This window comes from Zootermopsis nevadensis, unplaced genomic scaffold (genome assembly GCF_977971745.1).
Source record: "Zootermopsis nevadensis isolate Lab colony 2312 unplaced genomic scaffold, Znev_1.0 Znev_ptg000030l, whole genome shotgun sequence".
Classification (NCBI taxonomy): Eukaryota; Metazoa; Arthropoda; class Insecta; order Blattodea; family Termopsidae; genus Zootermopsis; species Zootermopsis nevadensis.
In genome coordinates, this window is record NW_028259162.1 from 17,948,113 (window position 1) to 17,972,827 (window position 24,715).

The 24,715-nt window shown below is 38.6% G+C and overlaps 1 protein-coding gene across 5 annotated transcripts; it reads right to left on the bottom strand.

Annotated features, from left to right (window-relative positions):
• Positions 1–8,991: 8,991 nt before the first annotated feature.
• LOC110841041 (fatty acyl-CoA reductase wat-like) lies at positions 8,992–23,167 on the bottom strand. Of its 5 annotated transcripts, none has more exons than XM_087359152.1 (9): positions 22,790–23,167; positions 14,832–15,043; positions 13,923–14,171; positions 13,391–13,536; positions 12,701–12,810; positions 10,588–10,783; positions 9,786–10,034; positions 9,423–9,680; positions 8,992–9,220 (listed from the first exon to the last, which is right to left on the bottom strand). In XM_087359152.1, exons 2-9 carry the CDS (start codon positions 15,039–15,041, stop codon positions 9,133–9,135), a joined length of 1,506 nt encoding a protein of 501 aa, XP_087215278.1. In that variant the 5' UTR covers positions 15,042–15,043; positions 22,790–23,167; the 3' UTR covers positions 8,992–9,132. The 5 variants fall into 5 exon arrangements, with proteins under 5 accessions (XP_087215278.1, XP_087215279.1, XP_087215280.1 ...); XM_087359153.1 differs by lacking the exon at positions 22,790–23,167 and adding an exon at positions 18,190–18,321 and having other exon boundaries at positions 9,786–10,031; XM_087359154.1 differs by lacking the exon at positions 22,790–23,167 and adding an exon at positions 18,190–18,321 and having other exon boundaries at positions 9,423–9,662.
• Between the last annotated feature and the right edge of the window lie 1,548 nt (positions 23,168–24,715).

A 24,715-nucleotide genomic window follows, 5' to 3' on the forward strand; every position in this document is an offset into this window, starting at 1 on the left:
AGCAGAAGTCGTCGCAGTGGAAGTCGCCAAATTCTCCACGGCCAAAATGGAACGTCATGTTCGCAGCAATGTGAAGTCCATGCTGATCATTTCCTTTTGACATCCAAGGCTTTTTCCACAAGGAATTTGTTCCCCAAAATAAAATTTCGATTAAAAGGCGGTCGTTTTGTCACAATTCAGGAGATCCAGACAGAATCGCAGGAGGTGCTTCAAACACTCACTCTCGAAGACTTCTAGGGATGCATGGAATCATGGAAAAAACGCTGGGAAATCTGTATCAATGCCAAAGGGGACTACTTCGAAGGAGACGGTGGGAACTAGGAGTTATGATAAACAATTATTTTTATGTGGCAATTCCCTAAAGGTTTGGGTAGCAACACATATAAGCTTTTCCTTCAAGGTAAGAGATCATGTTTTACAATCATACAAGTGCTTTCCCAGGCTTAATGGTATGGGTGGTCAAACGAGGTCAAGGTTCCATGAAGAGGGGCGTGGGATTACTTGTTTAACGAAAGAATTACAAGTTACTGAAAAAGCTAATGGAGTATCGAGATGTCATGATGGGAGTTTTAATGTAGTCTCTTGATAAGTGATTTTCGTTTGAAATGTAAAATAAGGAGAGCGGATAAGAAAGAATAGAAGAATGAATTGGAGACATTATGAACAATGCAGGGTCAAGGCAATCGACCTTTTGTAACGAAAACGACATGAGAAACTGTTTCACAATAAAAGTTCGCACGTGCAGTTTGTTTATTTGCGTGAGAAGCAGCTAATTATGCCAACAGTGGCATGCGGAAACGATGGTCTAAGTATGAATACTTATTTTATTTATTAGTTATCTAAGTTTACGTAACAACGCTTTTTCAGTAGCTGACACTATATAGCATTGTATCAGAGGATGATAGTGAGTAATGAATTTAAACTACTGTGAAGAGAATCGGTCGTTTCGTAATTTATTTCGGCATTTGCCTGGGGTGACTGGGGAAAGATTCAAAAGTCAGCAGTGATAATAGCCGGTCTACTGGCCGAGATGTGAACCCGGGACGTTCCGAATACCACTTCACCACGACCACGACTTTTCTGTTGAGCGACGTTTAGAGACGGGGTTCGGTGTTGTGAGATTATGTCTTTGTTTATTTCCTGATGATCTGAACAGTCAAGGGAATCACAATCTTGAAATTACATGGTTTTCCTAGAAACGACTTCTCTTGAAATAAATCCCACAAGAATAATTTAAACGGATGTAGGACTGGATTAAAGGGAAACCAGAAATATCCACAGATTTGATCATCTGGACAGTCATTTGAGGTTATTCACTGACCGAGAAACTCTATCTTGGAATCGCCTTCAACCACAGGGTGACACACGTACACCTGATTTGCGACTAGTAGCAGCTTGAAGGCATTACGACGAATTTCCACATTTTGATTTCACTTCGTTGTTTCATAAAAGTAAACTTTCCATGACCCGAATGGCAAATCCATAGCGTCACTGTTACCTCATACCTTCCTTCAAATCAGCTTTGCCTGTGACCTTCTTAACGTTTAATCCGTCGAAGTTTTTCGAGTTCAAACTTTGTTGACGTCTGTACCTTCGTGTAGTCTCGTAATTTCTCAATAACGAAGAAGCTTATCGTCTCCATTTGCAGGATATAATTGAATTACCCTTAGAGGGAGACTATTCCAGCCTCCATAACTTTGTTAATCACGTACAAACTGCAAGGCGTCACAACACATGAGACCACGAATCACATTCTCACCGTTCTGTAACCCTCAAATTTATATTTTAATTAGGTCAGTCTAGATCTGCGTAGAAATGCATATCAAAAAAAGTGCGCCTATAAAACTTGTTCTTGATTAAATAATATCATACTATTACACTATATAATCGATTCGCCCTATTTTCAGAATACATGAAATTATCTTAAAACTCTTTACTCATATTATACGAATAATTATATTGAAGAAACAGAAGGTGAAACAAATTATTTCTTAGCAGGTCATGAGGTACTTACGGAGATAAGAACGAATACTGCTGTCTTCTGGGTTGTGGCTACGTCCGGTCTGCCAGATGTTTCAGAGGTCCTTGCTGCCTTCATTATCAGGGTGACAATCAGTTCTTACTGGCATATTCAGTAATCACAAGAAGTATGTTGCCCCCCAATCCTTGGCTTCAATCGAATAATAATATAGTGAACGGCGGAGTGTAGTGGGAAAAGACGGGGAATCGAACTGGGTTACGTCAGAGGCGGGGACCAGGTGGACAGCAACAACAAGATACCGGATTACACCGATCAATACTTACGACTGTCTCAACCTACAAATCAGTCGTCTATTAATATGACCTCAGTCGAAAGCAATATCACAAATAAATAAAAAGCTGTCAGAGAACAGAATATTAAATCTGACTGTCAGTCCCAAAACAACATCAAAATTATATTATCGTAAAAGCTAAACAAAAACAAATATTTAGTGGAAAACATGAAACATTGTCCAAAGAAAACCTGACAAATGGATTCACTACAGATAAGTAACTCAAGGCAGCTGCCCCTCCGCCACGACGGTGACCTTGAAGACACAGTCAATAAGAGCACGAGACAACCTGCAGAGTGATAATTTCCCCAAGTATCATCGAACGGGCAGAGTTACTAACCATGGAACTGATCTCGCAGGGAGCTGAATATCAAATGCCCCGAGGAATGGTGCTACATCGGAAATGCACGTTAGGGTTAGGGGTGGAGAAAGGATGAAGAAAATTAATGGCGAGGGGAAGGAGGAAAGGCAAAGTGTATAAAGATGGCGTTGAAAGGTAACGAAATAACGGTGCTTTCATTTGATAAAATAAACAAGTAATTACAGAAATCGACATTGCCGGCCCGCGGAAACCTTACAACTCAAGAATTATGTAAACTCTTATTGAAATCAGTGGATACGAACACCACAATTTCTATGAAACATTTTTAAGAACCAACGGAATTACATGACATCATAATCCAGAAGTTAAGCCTTCATCATCAGGGTGATGAGGCTTTATCGCCCTGATGATGGAGGCAGCAAGGACCTCTGAAACGTTCGTAAACTTATACCACACTTCACGTCGCAAGAACATAGAAGTCTTAATTTTAAGCTTAATACTTTTTCCTCAGGTTAGTAAAGATCTACAAGAACATCAATAAGTTCTGCAGTGTCTTATCTTACTTTGGTAATCGTGAGTGGAAGTTCACAAACAACAATATTCAAGGACTGTGGGAGAAACTAAATGAAAATGACAAGAAATTGTTTGACTTCGATATCGATGGCCTTGACTGGGATAATTATTTCTACAAGTATGTCGGGGGAATCAGGATATACCTGATGAAGGACGACCTCCCCACAGTTCCACATTGTCTCGTAAGACAAAAAAGGTACATTAACATTCTATAATGCAATGTTCAGGGAACACTCAATATAACTTTAAAGAAGACCCGCTACTTGTGAAGTTCACTTGCAATAACAAATCTCCATAAATAATCATATTTATCTCTACAGTAAGTACAGTCCTGTTACTATATTCCTATTGCAGACGGATTAGCTGCATTCAAATTTTTAGAATGCCTTTAAATTAATATTAATTATGTAGAAAGCATTTCCAGAGAATGATAATAACAGAATCTGGAATTTGTCATGTGACCATTTTCACACAATCAGCTACTTTTGAGAAAAATTGTAACTTGTTTTCCTGTGATATTGTGGAAAAGGATATTAAGTCGCTAAATGTCAATAAAAAAGGAGACACATTATATGTCTATGCAGAAATGCATTTAATTATACAGTCAGCTGTGTCTTTGAATTGATATTATTGTGCTTTAGTAACAAAACCCTTTTCACTTGAGCCACCTGTGAATAACGAAATGCACTTAGACGAAGACAACCCATAAATTGAAGATTTCTGTCTTCTGGGTTGTTGCGCTGTGTAGTGTGGTCGATGTTAACCAACGTTTCAGAGGTCATACTGCGTCAATCATCAGGGCGATGAGTATGAAGATTTCTGTCTTCTGGGTTTTTGAGCTGTGTAGTCTGGTCGATGTTTACCAATGTTACAGAGGTCATACAGCCTCCGCCATCAGGGCGATGAATATGAATATTCACAATATACACGGGGCAACAACCCACAAGACAGAAATCTTCTTACTCACCGCTCTGAAAACCTCATATCTTAAAACCCTTATTTTTTTACACACAGATTGGAACTTTGTTTTATGCAAGTGTCTATGTATGCAAGGCGTACTAAATTTCATTTGGATTTAGATCTGGTGAAGTCTGTAAATTGTCCATGTACTAGGTATAATTTATGCTCTGGTTTTCTTGTCAGATTACGCTGGATACATCAGGCAATAAAGGCTGTTTTGCTGATCCTGGTGGTGATGTTGTTGTGGGCGATATGGACCATCATTTTATAGAGACAAAACTGATCTGCTTCTACTCTCTGGTTATGAGAGGCAACACAAGTTCACTTGCATAATGTCATGATGCCTCTCAATAATAATTCACATTCCTATGTGCATAACAAACGTCTGGACCATCTCTCTCTTATTGTTTTCACAAGATCAGGGAAGAAATATGCACTCTGTTCTAGAGGACAATGACATCTTTAATTTCTATATCTACCTTTTGTGTTTGTACGAGCCGGGATAGCTCAGTCAGTATAGTGACTAGCTACGGGCTGGACGACCGGGGTTCGATCCCCGATGGGGGCAGGATTTTTCCTCTAGCCTCTGCATCCAGACCGGCTCTGGGGCCCACCCAGCCTCCTCTACAATGGGTACCGGGGTCCTTTCCCGGGGGTAAAGCCGGCCGGGGCGTGATGCTGACCACTCACCCCCATCTAGTGCCGAGGTCAAGGAAGAGAGGAGCTATACCTCCTCTCACCCCAAACGCCTACATGGCGTATAGTGGGACAAACTTTACTTTACTTTACCTTTTGTGTTTGTTATGGTAATTGCAGTTCTATTGTTGACAAATGGAATGAAAATACACTGTTATGTAATCATTAATTCCTTTGTTGATATACCTAATCAATAAAGACTAATGACATTGTGTTACTGTGAATAGTAATAAATATATAATATTCTGGAACACACCACAAGTAGATATTAAACATCTTTAGAAACCCTTCTTTGAATTCTGATATAAACAAACTACAGCCCACAACCAAGATGCAGCGTACACCAACATTTCAGTAGTCTAAATGTATACAATTATTTACCTATCCACTTATTAAACCTTGTACTTAGTTCTAAAATAGAATGGTTAGTTCAACGTACAATAAACTATATTATAAAAGATAAGGTGCAATAGCTGTTTAATAGCAGCACGTGGTAATTTTTTCACTAAATATATATTACAATTTTTATGGTATTCTTTACAATGCTGACTGAAAAAATTTTACAGCAATGCCAACTCTTCAATTTAGAGTGAGGTATACAATGGTTTAAACATATGATTGCATTGGTTTCATAAGGTCAGTGGACATGGTCAATTGACTACTTTTTCTTTGAGAATAGATGCTTACTGAAAGTGATGAAATAATAAATAATGAACATAACTTAATTTTAATAGATATCAATATTTTGTAGAAATTAATTTCAATAATCAATGGAAATTACTTTATGCAGTTTTAACAAGTTGTTGCAGTAATGTTTGTACCAACACACACACACACACAGGGTGAGTCAGAAGTATTTTTAAAACTTCGTGTGCGTGTTCCAGGACCAAAAATAAGAAAAATAAATTCCTATGAATAAGGGGTCGCAAATGTTTCATTTTCGAAATAATAGGCAAAAATATGTTTTAATGATTTGACATTATATCAAAGTGAATCCAGCTTCCAGAAAAGATTTTCTATTAGCGTATGGGCAGTAATTGTTGGCGACATGCTTATTGGTCCACACATGCTTCCATCGCGTCTAAGAGTACCTTCAAATCGGTGATTCGTAAGAAGACACTTGCCACGTCTCGTTGAAGATGTACCACTGAATACAAGAAGACAAATGTGGTTTATGCACGACAGAGCCCCAACACACTTCTCCCATCGCGTCAGATATCATCTCAATGAACAGTACCCTCAGCGATGGATTGGGCGTGGTGGCCCATAGCATGGCCACCGAGGTCACCGGACCTGACTCCATTAGACTTTTATCTGTGGGGTCACTTGAAGTCCGTCGTTCATGCACCACCCATAACCAATGAGGACGACCTATGGGAATGTGTGCAAAATGCATGCCAGATGATTCGAGGAAACCCTGGTGTGTACGAACGAATTCGTCAGTCTTGTGTACGTCGTGCTCGTGCATGTGTGCAGAATGGAGGAACAACTTTGAGCATCTGTTACAAAGAAACATCCCTATCCTTATACTTGACAATAAAGGCATGCATTGAAAATTAATTTTGGCTATTATTTCGAAAATGAAACATTTGCGACCCCATGTTCATAGGAACATTTTTTCTTATTTTTAATCCTGGAACACGCACACGAAGTTTGTAAAAATACTTCTGACTCACTCTGCATATACTTGCAGTGTACCTGCAAAGCGGTTTTTATTATGTATTGTAACTGTCCCTTTGGTTTCCCACCACACGTCACACTGCTTGTTTAATATAGTCGTAGCCTGGCTCTCATATGGTTACAGCTTCTTGACGTGGGTATGTGTAAAGATAGAGAAAGGGATTTTCGATGATGGTGTAAGGTTGTCGGTAGGCACGAGTTTCCGCTTCCCAGGGCATTAGAAGGTGGAGCAGGTTTTCTGCACAAATGGACGTTTTTTCTGTATTGCATTGATGGACTACACTTTATTGTTCCTTAATACGTATGTGGCTTAATCAATATTCACGGAGGCAGCTAGATGGCTCGGCTGTTCCTTTGTTCTTTCGTATGTTTGCCAAAAACACCCCCGCTCAACCGAAGGACCAAAACTTAAGAGAGCGCCCCGCAACCACGATCGCGCTTAAATACCCCTGCATTACGTAATTTGGTATTAGATTTGGCTTAAATGCGGCGATCTGATACGTTCCTCCACAACGGCGGGAACGCGCCTATAAGCTGTGTTCAAATTCAATTGGTCCATCGCAAGAATGCGATGGTCGTAATGCAGCCATCACCCCACATCTGGAAGAGGTCCATTCCAAGTCTGGGGTGGCTTAATTATTTTTGTTTGTTTGTTTATGTTTGGCCTTTTTCTACGCCAGGCTCCCTTGGGACAGAAAGAATGTCGAGGACGGTGACCCGCATGTGGCCATGTGGACCACATTCCTTCAACTCAATGTGTTTAACAAAGCCAAAATTAAGAATTCGGTCTAATTTAGGTGAAGTAAGGCGTTCCAAAAATCATGTAATTACACCTTCTTCGTTTTCTTTATAAGCCAGATCAACATGCCGAAGCCTGGTTTACCTTTCATCTCAAGGCTCAGTCCGTTCGGGAATTGAACCACTGACCTGGACTGGCACAATATCATGTGATATATACAGGTATGAAGGGTGTGACTTGTTTTAGGAATATGTTTCAATCACACATATTTCATATCCCTGCTAGAAGATATGAACTCCCAACATACATAATAATGCACCATAGAACTCCAGTTCTTGACTGATGAGGTTTGATACAGTCGTAAAGACATCATAGAATTTACTTAAAGAAATAGAAATAATAACGTTTATGGACACAAAATAAAAAGAATAAATCTTCCTACAACTGAATGATGAAAGTTGCTACATTAATCTCACATTTCTTGATGACTTTACGTAACAACTAAGTGAAAAAACAACTCCATTTACCAGAATTGTATAAAATGGTGAAGCCTGTCAAAAGATATTTCCCGTTGTTCTCAAAAAATGTTGAGGAAAATAAATTCACATATTTTCCTGTTCTACAAAGAACACGTCAGTCAAACACTTAAAATGAGAACAATTATACACTTAAGAAACTACAACAAGAAATCTGTAGTACTTTTCTGTATTTCATGATAGTGGATGATGAAACTGAAATGTTTACTTGTACTTATTTGTCGCCGAAGAACTCCAAATCAAGTAGAACTGACTGATTTACAGATTGGTCAAAATCTGAAGAGACAAATTCGTACCACTGAAGTATGTCAATTTCTCTTGACTCTCGGGGTATGGCCAGAGAGAATAAAAAAGATATAAACCCCTCGTTTTCTTAAGTAAATGGATGAACTGACACACTTCTCAGTTATGGTTGTAACTGTTACAGTGTTAAAGTAAACACAGATCAGTACAAGCTGCCAAATGTTCACAGAGTAATTTTAACATATAGCACCTGGCACATTAGATTCATTTTGTGATCAAGTTTGTTTGGATCATGTCACTACTGCAACCAAGTCTGAAATACTTGTATTTCATTTACCAAGTAAAGGAAATGAAGAAATTTAATTCCTTGTAGGTACCGTTCCAAAAACATCTTGGAATATCAAACCATTTGCAACGTAAACACTAGTATCAAGAAGTAGTCTAAACTATTAGTATATTAATAGTCGATATATGTGTGAATGCTCTTGATCACTTCCCTGTTCTGGCTCGTAACTTCAACCCTTCAGATTTCAACATAACTTAAGTATATTTTAATAGATTGGGTAAGCAGTTTATATACTTGCTTTATTTACACGACGCTTACATCTATAAGTTAATATCCTGAAAACTACGAGACTTTTCCTTCTGAACAGCATTCATCACATTATCTCTCTGTGTCTGATTTTTAGGTCAAAGATTTGTGAATATGGCCATTTTTGTATAGCATTAAACTTTATTCATGAACACATAATACAGCCAAAATTTCCTGAATTATAATTAGGCACATATTTATCCGAAATCACTTTAAAGTTTCATTCTTGTCCACCTAGACATCAAAACTCTTTTTGACATCTTATCAACGTGAAAGAGAAACAGAGATTTAAGGAAATATTATTTATCTACTAAAAGTACTAATCCTATATTTGCATGTATTCTTAATAATGAAATTTATTTTATACTTATTACATACCACACAAAGGATCAACAGTAAGAGTTTTAGTGTTCGAAACAAGTTACTCATGAACTGTTTTCCTACAATGACAGGTTTTCCTCAGGTTCTCCTCCATTCAATCAGAAGATGGAAATAATGGCCGACCAACATATCCACAAAAATATGAAGAAGAAGAAGAACTTCACACACTGATGAAGCCAGTACAGCCTGAAACAAGCAAATCAAAATATAATCTTCACAATCATAACCTCCAGATTGACTCCGCAAAAAGTTTTTATAATTTTAATTATTTTCTTTCTTTTGTAGCAGCGTTTATTTTCTTTATGTAAACTCAAAACATATTAAAATGTTTTAACATTTTCAAGCAAATTATTAATAACACTTTCACCACGTAAGCAGGAAATTCTACCTGTATCTCTTCCTAATAGCTTGTGGGAGATTTTTTGGGTCATCCTTGAGCACAAATGCGCGGAGTCCCATGAGACCCTGTCTCAAGTACAGATCCCAATTCAGGTTACTGATGTTGAAGTCAAAAATCTCTCGGTCGTCTTCACTGAGATTTTTCCACATATGAATAATTTTCTGGTTAGAAAACGTCCACTGTCGATTGCTGAAGTATGAAGTGGCATCTGAAAGCTTGTTTATCTTCCTGCAAATCGACAACAACCTTGAATATAAGCAAACACACATTAGTTGTTCTATAGAATAAACATTCAAAGATAGGTCTATAATTTCAGCATATTCTAGTTATACACAATACAATTCAACGCACGTAGGCTTTTTTCGTAAGGCAATCAGTGCAATGTCTCCCACTAGTGCTGGAAGAAGGTGAATCAGCAATGCATACAATTTGTACAAGGCGTGCTCATGTATCAAGTTGATATTAACCATCCACACTGCTTTATCAAATGGTACCTCCCAGCTGTGCTTAATGTTCTTGTTAATAAAGTCGCTCCAGGTTATCGGATTCTCACAAGAAGACACGTAGTTGTATACAGGAATAGCTCCAGTGCCATACCTGCTGAAGATAAGCGAAATTTAGCCTGTGTAAGAATTATTATCTTGCAGGACAACTATCGCATGAAGGTATATAATGAGTGGTGTTTGGCATTTATATATTTTAATCAGCGTCCTAGATGGGTGGAGGCAAATTTAAAATTCATGTTGCATTATCCTTGGGCAATAATTCGCGGACGCTGTTTGTCAAATGTGGGTACAAAGAAAAGTAATTTTAGGGAATTAAAGAAAATAAAATGCTTACAGTATCTGACCTATGGCGATTTGCTAAGACGGTAGCACAAATGACTGGACATATACAGTAATCTTCAAAACAATGGCCAAGAATTACAAATATATTACGAGGTACAAATTTGCACAACGACAAATCACCAGATTGTTTATTGGGTTTTGTATTCAGTTCAGGAGAAAAATAAACTCTTGACCTATAGGTTCGACTCACTTGAAGGGAGGACTGCCTGAATATTGTGTCTCAATCCATGTTTCTGAAAACAGAAACTAAGTGAAGAATCTAATTATGAATGATTCTTGTGTCTTAATTAAGATCTACAATTCACCTTTGCTGCTCATGAATATGCCAGGCAGAAGTCACGAGAGCATTAACTGTCATGTCACAGGGAACCAAGTCCGCCAACATTTTTTCATTTATGTGCAAGGTCCGAATTATCCCGAGACCCACACCTACCACCATTCCTGTCGGGCCATAGAGGTTGTCAATCCACCCTGGAACAGGCTCACTCCTCGTACACGAGACTAAAGAGAGAAACAGCGTTAGTCTTTTGCAGAAACAGAATGCTGTAAACATGTCCACAAAATTTAGTTGGCTTTCTTCTGGAATTTTGTACAATATATCTGGTAGATGGTGATCGATATTTCAGGGGAATTTCCTAACTCCATCAACATTGTAAGAATTAGTAATTTTTTCAGGAATGTCAGGAAACACCTATAAGACTATGTGGCACAGTATCCCATAAGAAAGCGAAATTTATGTTTATCGCTATGAGGAGTTCAGTTGTGACTGAATTAACAAAACCTTAATCCAATAACACAACAGTTACTATCAATAGAGTTTACAATTGTAATGCGTTGAGAGCGGCATTCGGTCTCAAGTCAGATATGTGGAGAGAGGTATCGGAGGGTGTTTGGACGTTGAGAGAATATAGCTACTGTCAGCCTGAGAGGTTCTCTCAATTGAGCGAAGTATAACTCTAAATGTCGCGCTTCTCTCAGGAACGTTTACACGACGAGGCACTGAGAGTGGCTATAAAGAGACATAACGGAACTCTACGTGGAGACGACAATGAACTGAGAGCCGCCATAGGTCAATGTGTTCGGAATGTCAGACGAACAACCTGTTGCGGTAATTTTAAATCTTTTGAAGAGGAGAAGACAGAAAACAATTTGGGTAAAGCCCTGGATTTCACGTCGTAGTAGTCGTGGGGCATATTCGTGCCTTGTTGTGGGTGGATGATCCCAAACAGTTACGAAATTTACTTAGAATGTCATCAACAGATATAGAAGAGGTAGTTACATCAATAGGACCTGCAGTGAACAAAGATGATACGACCATAAGGAGAGCCATTAATGTTCCTGTAGAGGTGACGGCAGCTGATTTCCTACTATTCACCGAAGGGAAATACTTCCCTCAAGAAATTTCATATTTTCTTTGTACGGCCATTGCGATCTAAATGTGTCTGCTACACATTGACCCGACTTTCCGCAACGCCGCGGTGTACTGACACCTATAGCAACGCATGCAAACTCCATGATTACATTGCACATTCCATTATTACATTAATAGAAATGGAAGCACACGAATATTGTCTTCCGCATCAATTTGTCACACTTACCGGAGGTTATGCAGTGTCCTTTGCACCTTGTTTACTGTCGTTTTAAACCTGGTAATTCTGTTGTTTGTTGCCAACATAACTTGACAGTAAAACAAAAAAAATTAAGTTATCGTCTCCCTAGAGGCCGAAGGTACATAGAATTCTTGTTTGGAATATTAAGTAATAAATGGAGGACCTTTCATCGAGCTGTAAACTTGCAACCTGATTTTGCTGTAGACATTGTCAAGGCTTGTGTTGTTTTACACAACTTTGTTCGGGGAGAGACGACTACGAGGCAGAGGATACATTGACAATCACAGGACTTGATAAAATACGTGGTGAAGAAGTAGTGCGCGGGGGAATATGAGCATACAAGGTGAGAAGTCTTTTAGCTGACTACTTCTTAACACCTGTTGGATCTCTGAAATAACAGCTTTCAAAGATTTAATTTGATGAACGTTAATCATATATTTACAGCTATACCGATATTAGATAAATTTAGAGATTATAAACTAAAGAGAGAATTAGCTTTTTTCTGATAATAATGCTGAAATATTCATAGGACATATAAATTTGAAACCAGTTAAATACCTAAATTACTGCCATATTTTCTGGAAATGTGTTTTATTATTTCCTATAGCAAAGTACAGTCTGTGTTGTTTGCATCTTGCATACCAAATGCGCTGTACACCAGGTATTTGTAAAACTTAAAGAGCTCACGCCTGCGAAATTTCTTTCATTCCATTGAAATTTCTGATCACCTAAATCATAGTATTATTTTTCACTCTAGTTTTTGTCCATTAGACAACAAGATACATCCCGCAGCCCACAGTCAACTCACCGATGGATGGTCTGAACACTCCGACAGGAAGATCCTTACCGACAGTCCTCACTATATCTTCAGCTATTGCTTTGGTGTAAGTGTACGTGTTCGGCCAGGCATCCAAAAGCCTATAGAAATGACAGCAAGATGCAAAAAATTAAAAATGCCACAGAAATGGTCTTGCTTACTTAGCATATTCATTCTCATCAATTTATTATTAATGACATCTTATTTCTTTGACAGGCAAATAATCACAAACCGTATCTTGTAACATAAGTGAATAAAATTTTGTATTTTAATTTTAAAGATTAAAAGCAAAGAGTTGCCTACATGTCATCAATTTCACATTAACGAACTCCAAATCTTGTCAACAACTATAGATTTCATTTCTATTCAGCATTAAAAAATTAGTCATAGTAAAGGTGACGCAATATGTTTCCCTTCCTGTAATATACGAAATGAAGTTCTGAATATTATTTAGATATCTTAAACTACATATAAACATGAACGAATAAGATATAAATAATGAGTAATAAACTTTAAACATACAGAAATACGTTTAAGTCCAATATTAAAGTCCATTCATAAAACCAGAGCAATAAACTAGCCCTCACATCGCTATGAAAATACGTCCACTATTTACATTTTAGAAGTTCGGCAAGAAACATTTCTAAACTCAGGACAAAAACAAATCTACACGCAACTCACTTTGGAGTAATGATGGTCAAAGTATTATCGTCGAGGATTTCGACCAACTGAACAATCCTCTCACCAGTGATAGGCGGGTCGTAGAATTCTTCGTCGATGGATGGGCGGTGGCAGTGACTGAACACGGTGGATACATGAACTATCACCTACAGAAAAAAATCCGCTTCATCTAAGAAAGAAAATTTGTTACAACTGATCTTCTGTCAAAAAAAAATAGGCCTTACTGCATGAATTGTTCTGAATATTACCATCTGTAGCTGTGTTTCTAGGAGCGTCTTTAACACTTCTTCCTTCTCCATCATTCGAAAACAAATTTTTCTCCCGTATAAGTCTTTAGAGTCTTCTTCAAGACAGTGGAAAAATGAATGATACTAAAATACCATTGCTATACAAATTTAGAAAATAATAACGCGGCCTTCTTCACGGACAGTCTCGAAGACAGACAGCTGTAGATATTCAGGCAAAGAAACGTTAAATGAGGTAATTAGCGCTATTTAGGTTCACAGGTTTCGAACTACATAATTGCACTGACCTTGATGTTCGGACAGTCCTGACATAGCAGTAGCAACTCTCGAGTACCAACCACGTTGATGGCTGTGGCGATTTGCAGCTTCTCGTCGAATCGAACAGTGGCTGCCATGTGGAACACAATGTGCACATTATCCACAATGCGCTGTCTGTCGCAAGGACTAAAATCCAGACCCGGCTTTGAGCAGTCGCCTTCCACAGGAAGGATCTTCTCTCTGAAGCCAGGCTGTACTTCTCTCAACTTTTCAAACAGCTGCAATAATTCGGAGTTTCTTTTCTGTGTTTCTTTTTTACAAAAGTGTACAGTGTTTTAGAAAGAGATTGGAAATAATGGAATTGGAGTCAGGTGTAGGTTCAATCTGAGTGTCCAACAATTTGCTAAACAGTTTCATGAATCGTGCCTATGCGTTACGTTTCAATCGAATAGTGGAACTCAAGTTCAACGTCACTCCCGCCACTGCACTTGACCTGTGCAATGAGGAGTTACTCCTTTATTCGGTTTGTTTCCTGAACCAAACGCCACGTACGAGACGACCGATACAGAAAAGCATGTTCAGGAGCAAAGTGGCCGTTTAAAGAAAGAGGGGAAACATACCGACGTATATTTCGACATGTTACAATTCCACGTTCAATGACTATTCATACAAAGGTCGAAAGTATGACAGACAAGTCTGTTGCTGCATAAAAGAGTAGAATTAAACCTCGAAATAAAGAAACTGCAAGAAATCGGCGCTAAGATCTACCACTATCGAATCAACTCGTAAGAACGATGAATTAAAAGGCGCATGGTCACGAACACAAATTTCCTTGTTTTTATGCACAGAACACACCACTAAAACTGATGTCTCGTGCTTCGGAAGCTCCTTGTGTATTGGCTGGCATTAAAAGTGTTGTACAATCAGTTCGCACTCACCGGGTCCTCGAAAATTTCCTGCATCCTGACTCCCACGTCCTTGCCTTTCTTGCTTCGGACCAGCAGGTAGATGCTGCTGAGATGTGGGCAGGACCGGAGTAGTTTCTCCACCAGAACTTTGCCCATAAAGCCAGTTCCACCGGTGATCAGAACATTGGCGCCCCGGTAGAACTCCTGCACCGTAGTGCCTCTGTCCTCTGACAAGTGCATCTCTGAAGTTAGAAACGCAATTAGGACACGAATTCAGAACTTCGTAGCATTTTTAAGCAAACTTTCTCCGGAGAGGCACAGCCTTCGGAAATTCCATACAACGAAAGACTGCATTGAGGATAGTGATCTAAATCTGAAACTTCATTTATGCAAAGACGTAGTTGATTTTAGCTTACTCTTTATGATATGTATTTGCAGACTTAAGCTTTAATCCACGATTTTCCTAAGGAAGCAATTCGAGGCGTTCAACGTCATTTCCCTCGAGTTGTGTGCGAATTTATTCGGGCTGTTAGTTCCTGTCCAAGATGTTTCCGTGTTGTCATATTCCCTCCCCAAAATTAGTTGTATCCATCGCAAAGAGCTAAAACATTTTTACGATTCGAATCTAGTATCGTTGCATAAAAGCCATAAATTTTTGTTTTCTTATGTTACATGATGTGCTGAAACCTCAGTTTTTGTAGATTTACACCCTCTCTTTAAGTTGTAAATAGTGTGGAATTAAGTCGGGAATAAATTAAACTCCAATATCAGTAATTCTTGGAAATATATATGAATGTCCGAATGAATTAGCTATTTATAAATTAAAATTCTAAGTGAATTTAAACATAACTGTCATTTACTGGTTAAAATCATAGCCTTAGTAATGAATCCCGACAGAAAATCAACTTTCCTGCAGAGTAGGAGTATGATCCAGTCTCCCTGGAGATTAACGTTGTAAAAGGTGTCTCAGTTATTGGAGTGGTGTGTATTTAATCCTAGATTATATTTTGTCTAATTTCTTTCTTTAAGCACGCAACGGCTTTCCAATGTTTATTATTCACCAATTACCCTGAGAACCCGAAGTCATCAATAAGTTTATGAATGGTCGTTGTCGTTGGACCTGTGATAAGAAGAAATTTGTAATTTGCTTTCTTCTGTGACTTGTCTTTAGGTAACTAAATATTTAACTAGATGGCTTAAGGAAACCAAAGATTCATGACCGAACTAACCAAAGCCCTCTACCGGTCCCTGGCTTGGCCAACAAAATCCAATCGCCTTTGTATTTCGGTAAATCAGAAAATTAAAATAATATCAGCAGAGTAGCGATAGCATTTCAACCAGTGACACTTTCGAAGACTTTCGTGTTTTCACAGTTTTCTGTCTGCTATTCATTTACAGATTTTATTTCTCTCTAGAATTCTGTGACTTGAATTTTAGTTTATTTAAATCTTAAGTTGGAGCATATGGTAACTCCAGTCACGCTTCATATCTTGCCATAATGAACAAAGCCATAGTCTTCAGCCTGAATGGTGTCTTCCATTACGTACTTACTTATGTTCTCCATTGTACTCGGACCTTCGTGAGAGACCAGAAGTCGATTTCTGACTCAAAAATTTCCCCGCATTATATGGCACTGTTCATTAACGTGTTCAAAAGATCTCACCATTTGTCCTTGTCCTGAATGAGACGAAATCAGTCCATACCATCCCATTTTATTTTTATAAGATTTATTTTAATATTATCCTTGGTTTAAAAGTCATCTATATCCTACTGGCTCTCCAACCAAAACCCTGTAAAAATTTACATTTTCTCCTATACGTGCCACATGCCATGGCTCTGTAATCTACCATAACTAATTAAGCTTAATTATATTTGGCGAGGAGTACAATTTATGAAGCTCTCCAATATGCAACTTCTTTCAGCCTCCTAGTAATTCACCCCGCATAAGTCAAAATTTCCTCCTGAGCACACTGTATCAAACACCCTCAGTCTACGTTCATCCCTTGGTGTCAGAGAATAACTTGCACAAATATACTAAAAAATTATAGGCAAATTTATAGTTTTGTACATTTTAATGTTTACATTCTAAACATCAGGGAAAAAGATAAAGGTTTCGAAAGTTAAGAAGCTTTACTCCAATTTATTCTATTGTTAATATATTGTTAATTATGTAACAATTTGGTGGCACGCTCAGCCAGATGTTTCCGCTGCCAATACAGTCTGTAGGAGCATCGACATCTTTAACAAAGTTTGTATGTTGCTTACAGTTGATAGTCAGCTTTTTAAACAATAATAATTATTCTTTTTTCTCTGATCACATTTTTGTTTTTAATTGTATTTTATTGTACCTCACTTCTTTCTCTCTTCTTCTATCACCTTTTCGTTGTCAACCAGTATTATTATGTTTCTTATTAAACTAATGTGTACTTTTGGTTTGATTCCAATGTTTACTTTTCATTTTTAAGGCACTTTTAGATTCTCTCCTGTACTGTCGTCCAGTGTTTGACTGTAATTTTCAAGCACTTAATAAATGAATTGCATTTGTTTATATTTGTTTAAATCTTGTCAGTCTGATCACAATAAAATTCCTATTAAATATTAAAATATTACTATAATTTACATTTAAATATTTAAAATATATTAAAATGATGTTCTCTATCGAAATGTTCGATTTACGTTAGAACATCACTTTTTACTTTTTACACGACTTGTACTGAATTGGATTTGCAGAGACTTTGACATCTTTAATAAGCATTTCATTCCTCTTACTGATACCCGGTACCATTATTTGTTCTAGTTAGTTTTGCTTTCCTATTCTTCCGCTTATCAATTACAATATTTACATGTCATTTCTTATATTTACTTGCCGTGTTGACTGCATTTTTTCAGTCACTATTACCTACTCTTAAGGATATATTTGTTATTACTCCCTATGTTAGCATTCCGCTACGCCCCATTAATGTTTGTTATTATGTTTTTATGGTGGCTAACACCTTAATAAAGGAACAGTAGAATTGAAGAAATTCTAATATTTAACATATTGCCATATTTTCCGACTCAACTGTGTAAAACATAGAAACAACATACTCCATTCTAAATACTCCATGCTATCAGTTAGTTGTTCTACACATTACGTTAAAAAATGTGAAAAATAAGTCAAACCTATATGAGCAGGATTATGGTAGGTGTTATGAACTCCTTTTTAATTTAACTTCCAAACAAATAAAGTTTCTTAATAAAATAATTTGGTATTCTATGATGAAACGCATACATTTTCTTATCGATATGTTTTCCTCTTAAACTGTTCAGTCAATATATAAAGTGCCCGGGAACTCTATGTCATGAGGATCACAAAGTGTTCATTTGAAAGATAATGGAGTACACTTACTTTTCCAATTCGTATTGAAGAAATTTGTACACTTTAAGCTTAGCCACGCACTTTGGACTTCACCGAGGAAGAAATGACAAAGTCGAAAGTGACCTTGCCTTTATATTCCATTTTTTGTTGCTGAATGGCGGCGCCGAATTTAAAATACAGTTATTAAAGTTGGTTATCATCATTTCCTTGCAAGTAGGCTCATGAATATTCGTACGCAATTATTTCAAACCTACTGCATTATGTTTTCAGTCGTTAAATTATGTGGTGTGAGTCCATATTATTCCGATTTGCATGTTACGACATCATTATTTCAAATTAGGCAAACATAAATTAGCAAATTTCGTTAAAAATTGTCTACTGGGTTAAATAAATAATTTTCCGGAACACGGCTGTCTACAGGTGAATGGATTTCTTTAATTTATGTGTTATATTGATTATAGTAGCAAAAGGTGCAATCTAAATCGCGGCCTTATGAATACTGGTCTCGTATGCCAGTAGACTATATTTTTGGGACGCATATGCCTAGTCTCTTTGCATCACTTTATGTGCCGTTATTTCTTTGGGCAATTTCAAACCCCGAAACAGGGACTACCCTTTGTCTTCCATCCGCTATAGCTTATTACATTTGCTTGTAGTTTCCCCTCATATTTGGAGAACGTCTCCTCCTTCCACAACACTTGATGTCTTAACTGTACTTTTCAAATAATTTTTGTTCTTTTCACACTGCACTCTTCCTTAACAGCCATTCTTAACATTTTATTTAAGAACACTTCTTGTGTGGTCTATTCCCCATTGCTTGAAACAGCTGAGCATTCTTAAGAATTAGAATGCATATACGAGGTGTGATCGGAAAGTTTCTAGACTGCGCCTATAAAAAACCCGTACACTTATCTCAGGTATTAAATTCATCCATCACCCTCGAAGTAGTTCCCCTGGGAGTTAACACAACGATTCCAGCGCCGCTGCCAAGCCTGGAAGCATCCCTGGAAATCTTTCTTTGTCAGCCTGTCAAGCACCATCTGCTATTCTGCCTGAATCTCTTCTATCGTCTCAAATCTCCTTCCCTTTAGCTGAATTTTCATCTTTGGGAAGAGGAAGAAGTCACACGGAGCTAAATCCGGCGAATAAGGAGGGCGCGGGATGACGGCCATTGTGTTTGAGGCCAAAAACTGCCGAACTTTGAGGGCGATGTGCGCTGGCGCGTTGTCATGATGCGTCGCATGTGGAGTTCTTCCTTTAGAATCAGCTGACAGGTCCCATAGCCTATCCCAACAATGTCGCACAAGTCGTTGATGGTACGACTCCGATCTTCGCGAATGGCCTGCCGAATCTTCGTAACATTTTCGGGCGTTGTGCTCGAAGATGGTCGTCGAGAACGCTCGTCATCATCGACACAGGTTCGGCCTTTTTTAAAACGTGAATGACACATAAAAGTTTGTGCACGACCCATTGCGGACTCCCCATACGCTTGCTTTAGCATTTTATAGGTTTCCGTAGCTATTGTAATAATGTGATGTGCTAACCAAAAGTTAGGAGGATTTGAATTCAACGCGGCAACCGTATGTTGAATGGCCTGTCGCCGCTTGATAGGGCGAGCAGTATCCTTTGTGAATTAGTGTGCCAACAGCCCTGAATGTGAGAGGCCGAGTTCATGAGTCTCGTGCGTTTTCGTAACGTTGTGTTGTAGTGTTTCGGAGATTTTTAAACCTGCATAAATGGCAGATTTTAAGGAGTAAAGAATCTTCATAAAATTTTGCTTTAAGCTTAAAAAACTGCTGTAGAAACCCACCGCATGCTTTTGGAAGCATTTGGTGAGGATGCTATGGGTCAAAGTGAAACGTTTTTGTGGTACAAACGCTTTAATGATGGACGAACGCCTGTCGACGACGATGAGCGTTCAGGACAACCATCGACAAGCACAACACCTGAAAACATCGCGAAAGTGCGAGAGACTATGGTTGCAAATCGTAGACGAACAATCCTTGATGTTTGTGCGATCGTTGGAATATCGTACGGGTTCGTACAACGCATCTTGTCAGACGATTTGAACATGTGACGCATGGCTGCAAAATTTGTTCCGAGACAGATTAGCAATGACCAAAAATAACATCGCGTTACTGTCTGCACTGAAATCAAAAATGAAGCCAGAGTTGAACCCAACTTCAAATCCAAGGTCATAACCTTTTATGAGTCATGGGGTATGACCCCAACTTCATCTCCAAGGTCATAACCTGTGATGTGTCATTTGTTATGATCCCAACTTCATCTCCAAGGTCATAACCTGTGATGTGTCATGGGTTATGATCCCAACTGCATCTCCAAGGTCATAACACGTAATGAGTCATGGGTTTACGGTTATGACACTGAGACTAAGCAGAAGTCGTCGCAGTGCAAGTCGCCAAATTCTTCACGGCCAAAAAGGCACGTCATGTTCGCAGCAATGTGAAGTCCATGCTGATCATTTTCTTTTTACATCCAAGGCTTTTTCCACAAGGAATTTGTTCCCCCTTGTCAAACTCTCAACGGGAAGTTTTATTGTGACGTTTTGAAGCGGCTACGGGAGAGCATTAGGCGCAAACGTCCGGAAAAGTGGGAGAATAGCTGGGTTCCCCAACACGACAATGCGCCCGCCTACACATCGCTCGTTGTTCGGCAGTTTTTGGCTTCCAAAAACACGACAGTGATCCCCTAAACACCCCATTCGCCTGACTGCGACTTTTTCCTGTTCCCCAAAATGAAATTTCAATTAAAAGGCCGTCGTTTTGACACAATTGAGGAGATCTAGACAGAATCTCAGGAGGTGCTTCAAACACTCACTCTCGAAGACTTCCAGGGATACATGGAATCATGGAAAAAACGCTGGGAAATCTTTATCAATGCCCAAGGGGACTACTTCGAAGGAGACGGTGGGAACTAGGAGTTATGATAAACATATATTTTTATGGGCCAATTCCCTGAACGTTTGGGTAGCAACACGTATAAGCTTTTCCTTCAAGGTAGGAGACCATGTTTTACAACCATACAAGGGCTTTCCCAGACTTAATGGAATGGGTGGTGAAACGAGGTCAAGGTTCCATGAAGAGGGGCGTGGGATTACTTGTTTAACGAAAGAATTATCACTTATTGAAAAAGCTAATGGATTATCGAGATATCATAATGGGTGTTTTAATGTAGTCTCTTGATAAGTGATTTTCGTTTGAAATGTAAAATAAGGAGAGCGGATAAGAAAGAATAGAAGAATGAATTGGAGACATTATGAACTATGCAGGGTCAAGGCAATCGACCTTTTGTAAAGAAAGCGACACGAGAAACTGTTTCACAATAAAAGTTCGCACGTGCAGTTTGTTTATTTGCGTGAGAAGCAGCTAATTATGCCAACATTGTCATGCGGAAACCATGGTCTATGTATGAATACTTATTTTATTTATTAGATATCTAAGTTTACGTAACAACGCTTTTTCAGTAGCTGACACTATATAGCATTGTATCAGAGGATGATAGTGAGTAATGAATTTAAACTACTGTGAAGAGAATCGGTCGTTTCGTAATTTATTCCGGCATTTGCCTGGGGGGACTGGGGAAAAATTTAAAAGTCAGCAGTGATAATAGTCGGTCTACTGGCCGAGATGTGAACCCGGGACGTTCCGAATACCACTTCACCACGACCACGACTTTTCTGTTGAGCGACGTTTAGAGACGGGGTTCGGTGTTGTGAGATTATGTCTTTGTTTATTTCCTGATGATCTGAACAGTCAAGGGAATCACAATCTTGAAATTACATGGTTTTCCTAGAAACGACTTCTCTTGAAATAAATCCCACAAGAATAATTTACTCGGATGTAGGACTGGATTAAAGGGAAACCAGAAATATCCACAGATTTGATCATCTGGAGAGTCATTTGAGGTTATTCACTGACCGAGAAACTCTATCTTGGAATCGCCTTCAACCACAGGGTGACACACATGCACCTGATTTGCTACTAGTAGCAGCTTGAAGGCATTACGACGAATTTCCACATTTTGATTTCACTTCGTTGTTTCATAAAGTAAACTTTCCATGACCCGAATGGCAAATCCATAGCGTCACTGTTACCTCATACCTTTCTTCAAATCAGATTTGCCTGTGACCTTCTTAACGTTTAATCCGTCGAAGTTTTTCGAGTTCAAACTTTGTTGACGTCTGTACCTTCGTGTAGTCTCGTAATTTCTCAATAACGAAGAAGCTTATCGTCTCCATTTGCAGGATATAATTGAATTACCCTTAGAGGGAGACTATTCCAGCCTCCATAACTTTGTTAATCACGTACAAACTGCAAGGCGTCACAACACATGAGACCACGAATCACATTCTCACCGTTCTGTAACCCTCAAATTTATATTTTAATTAGGTCAGTCTAGATCTGCGTAGCAATGCATATCAAACAAAGTGCGCCTATAAAACTTGTTCTTGATTACATAATATCATACTATTACACTATATAATCGATTCGCCCTGTTTTGAGAATACATGAAATTATCTTAAAACTCTTTACTCATATTATATGAATAATTATATTGAAGAAACAGAAGGTGAAACAAATTATTTCTTAGCAGGTCATGAGGTACTTACGGAGATAAGAACGAATACTGCTGTCTTCTGGGTTGTGGCTCCGTGCGGTCTGCCAGATGTTTCAGAGGTCCTTGCTGAATCCATTAACAGGGTGACAATCAGTTCCTACTGGCATATTCAGTAATCACAAGAAGTATGTTGCCCCCCAATCCCTGGCTTCAATCGAATAATAATATAGTGAACGGCGGAGTGTAGTGGGAAAAGACGGGGAATCGAACTGGGTTACGTCAGAGTCGGGGACCAGGTGGACAGCAACAACAAGATACCGGATTACACCGAACAATACTTACGACTGTCTCATCCCACAAAAACAGTCGTCAATTAATATGACCTAAGTCGAAAGCAACATCACAAATAAATAAAAAATTGGTAGAGAACAGAATATTAACTCTGACTGTCAGTCCCAAAACAACATCAAAAATTATATTATCGTAAAAGCTAAACAAAAACAAATATTTAGTGCAAAACATTAAACATTGTCCAAAGAAAACCTGACAAATGCATTCACTACAGATAAGTAACTCAAGGCAGCTGCCCCTCCGCCACGACGGTGACCTTGAATACACAGTCAATAAGAGCACGAGACAACCTGCAGAGTGATAATTTCCCCAAGTATCATCGAACGGGCAGAGTTACTAACCATGGAACTGATCTCGCAGGGAGCTGAATATCAAATGCCCCGAGGAATGGTGCTACATCGGAAATGCACGTTAGGGTTAGGGGTGGAGAAAGGATGAAGAAAATTAATGGCGAGGGGAAGGAGGAAAGGCAAAGTGTATAAAGATGGCGTTGAAAGGTAACGAAATCACGGTGCTTTCATTTGATAAAATAAACAAGTAATTACAGAAATCGACATTGCCGGCCCGCGGAAACCTTACAACTCAAGAATTATGTAAACTCTTATTGAAGTCAGTGGATACGGACACTACAATTTCTATGAAACACTTGTAAGAACCAACGGAATTACATGACATCATAATCCAGAAGTTATGCCTTCATCATCAGGGCGATGAGGCTTCATCGCCCTGATGATGGAGGCAGCAAGGACCTCTGAAACGTTCGTAAACTTATACCACACTTCACGTCGCAAGAACATAGAAGTCATAATTTTAAGCTTAATACTTTTTCCCCAGGTTAGTAAAGATCTACAAGAAGATCAATAAGTTCCGCAGTGTCTTATCTTACTTTGGTAACCGTGAGTGGAAGTTCACAAACAACAATATCCAAGGACTGTGGGAGAAACTAAATGAAAATGACAAGAAATTGTTTGACTTCGATATCGATGGCCTTGACTGGGATAATTATTGCTAAAACTATGTCGGGGGAATCAGGATATACCTGTTGAAGGACGACCTCTCCACAGTTCCACATTGTCTCGCAAGACAAAAAACGTACATTAACATTCTATAATGCAATGTTCAGGGCACAGTCAATATAACTTTAAAGAAGACCCGCTACATGTGAAGTTCACTTGCAATAACAAATCTCCATAAATAATCATATTTCTGTCAATAAAAAAAGGAGAAACATTATATGTCTATGCAGAAATGCACTTAATTATACAGTCAGTTGTGTCTTTGAATTGATATTATTGTGCTTTAGTAACAAAACTCACTTGTGCCACCTGTGAATAACGGAATGCACTTAGACGAAGACAACCCATAAATTGAAGATTTCTGTCTTCTGGGTTGTTGCGCTGTGTAGTGTGGTAGATGTTTACCAACTTTTCAGATGTCATATTGCCTCTACCATCAGGGCGATGATTATGAAGATTTCTGTCTTCTGGGTTGTTGCGCTATGTAGTCTGGTCGATATTTACCAACGTTTCAGAGGTCATACTGCCTCAATCATCAGCGCGATGCGTATGAAGATTTCTGTCTTCTGGGTTGTTGCGCTGTGTACTCTGGTCGATGTTTACCAACGTTT

Coding starts and splice junctions, on each gene's coding strand:
- LOC110841041 (XM_087359152.1), bottom strand. CDS start 15,041: ATGCACTTGTCAGAGGACAGAGGCACTACGGTGCAGGAGTTCTACCGG. Junction 10,035..10,587: donor CATATTCATGAGCAGCAAAG/GTGAATTGTAGA, acceptor GCTTATCTTCAG/CAGGTATGGCACTGGAGCTA. Junction 9,681..9,785: donor GCCTTACGAAAAAAGCCTAC/GTGCGTTGAATT, acceptor CTTATATTCAAG/GTTGTTGTCGATTTGCAGGA.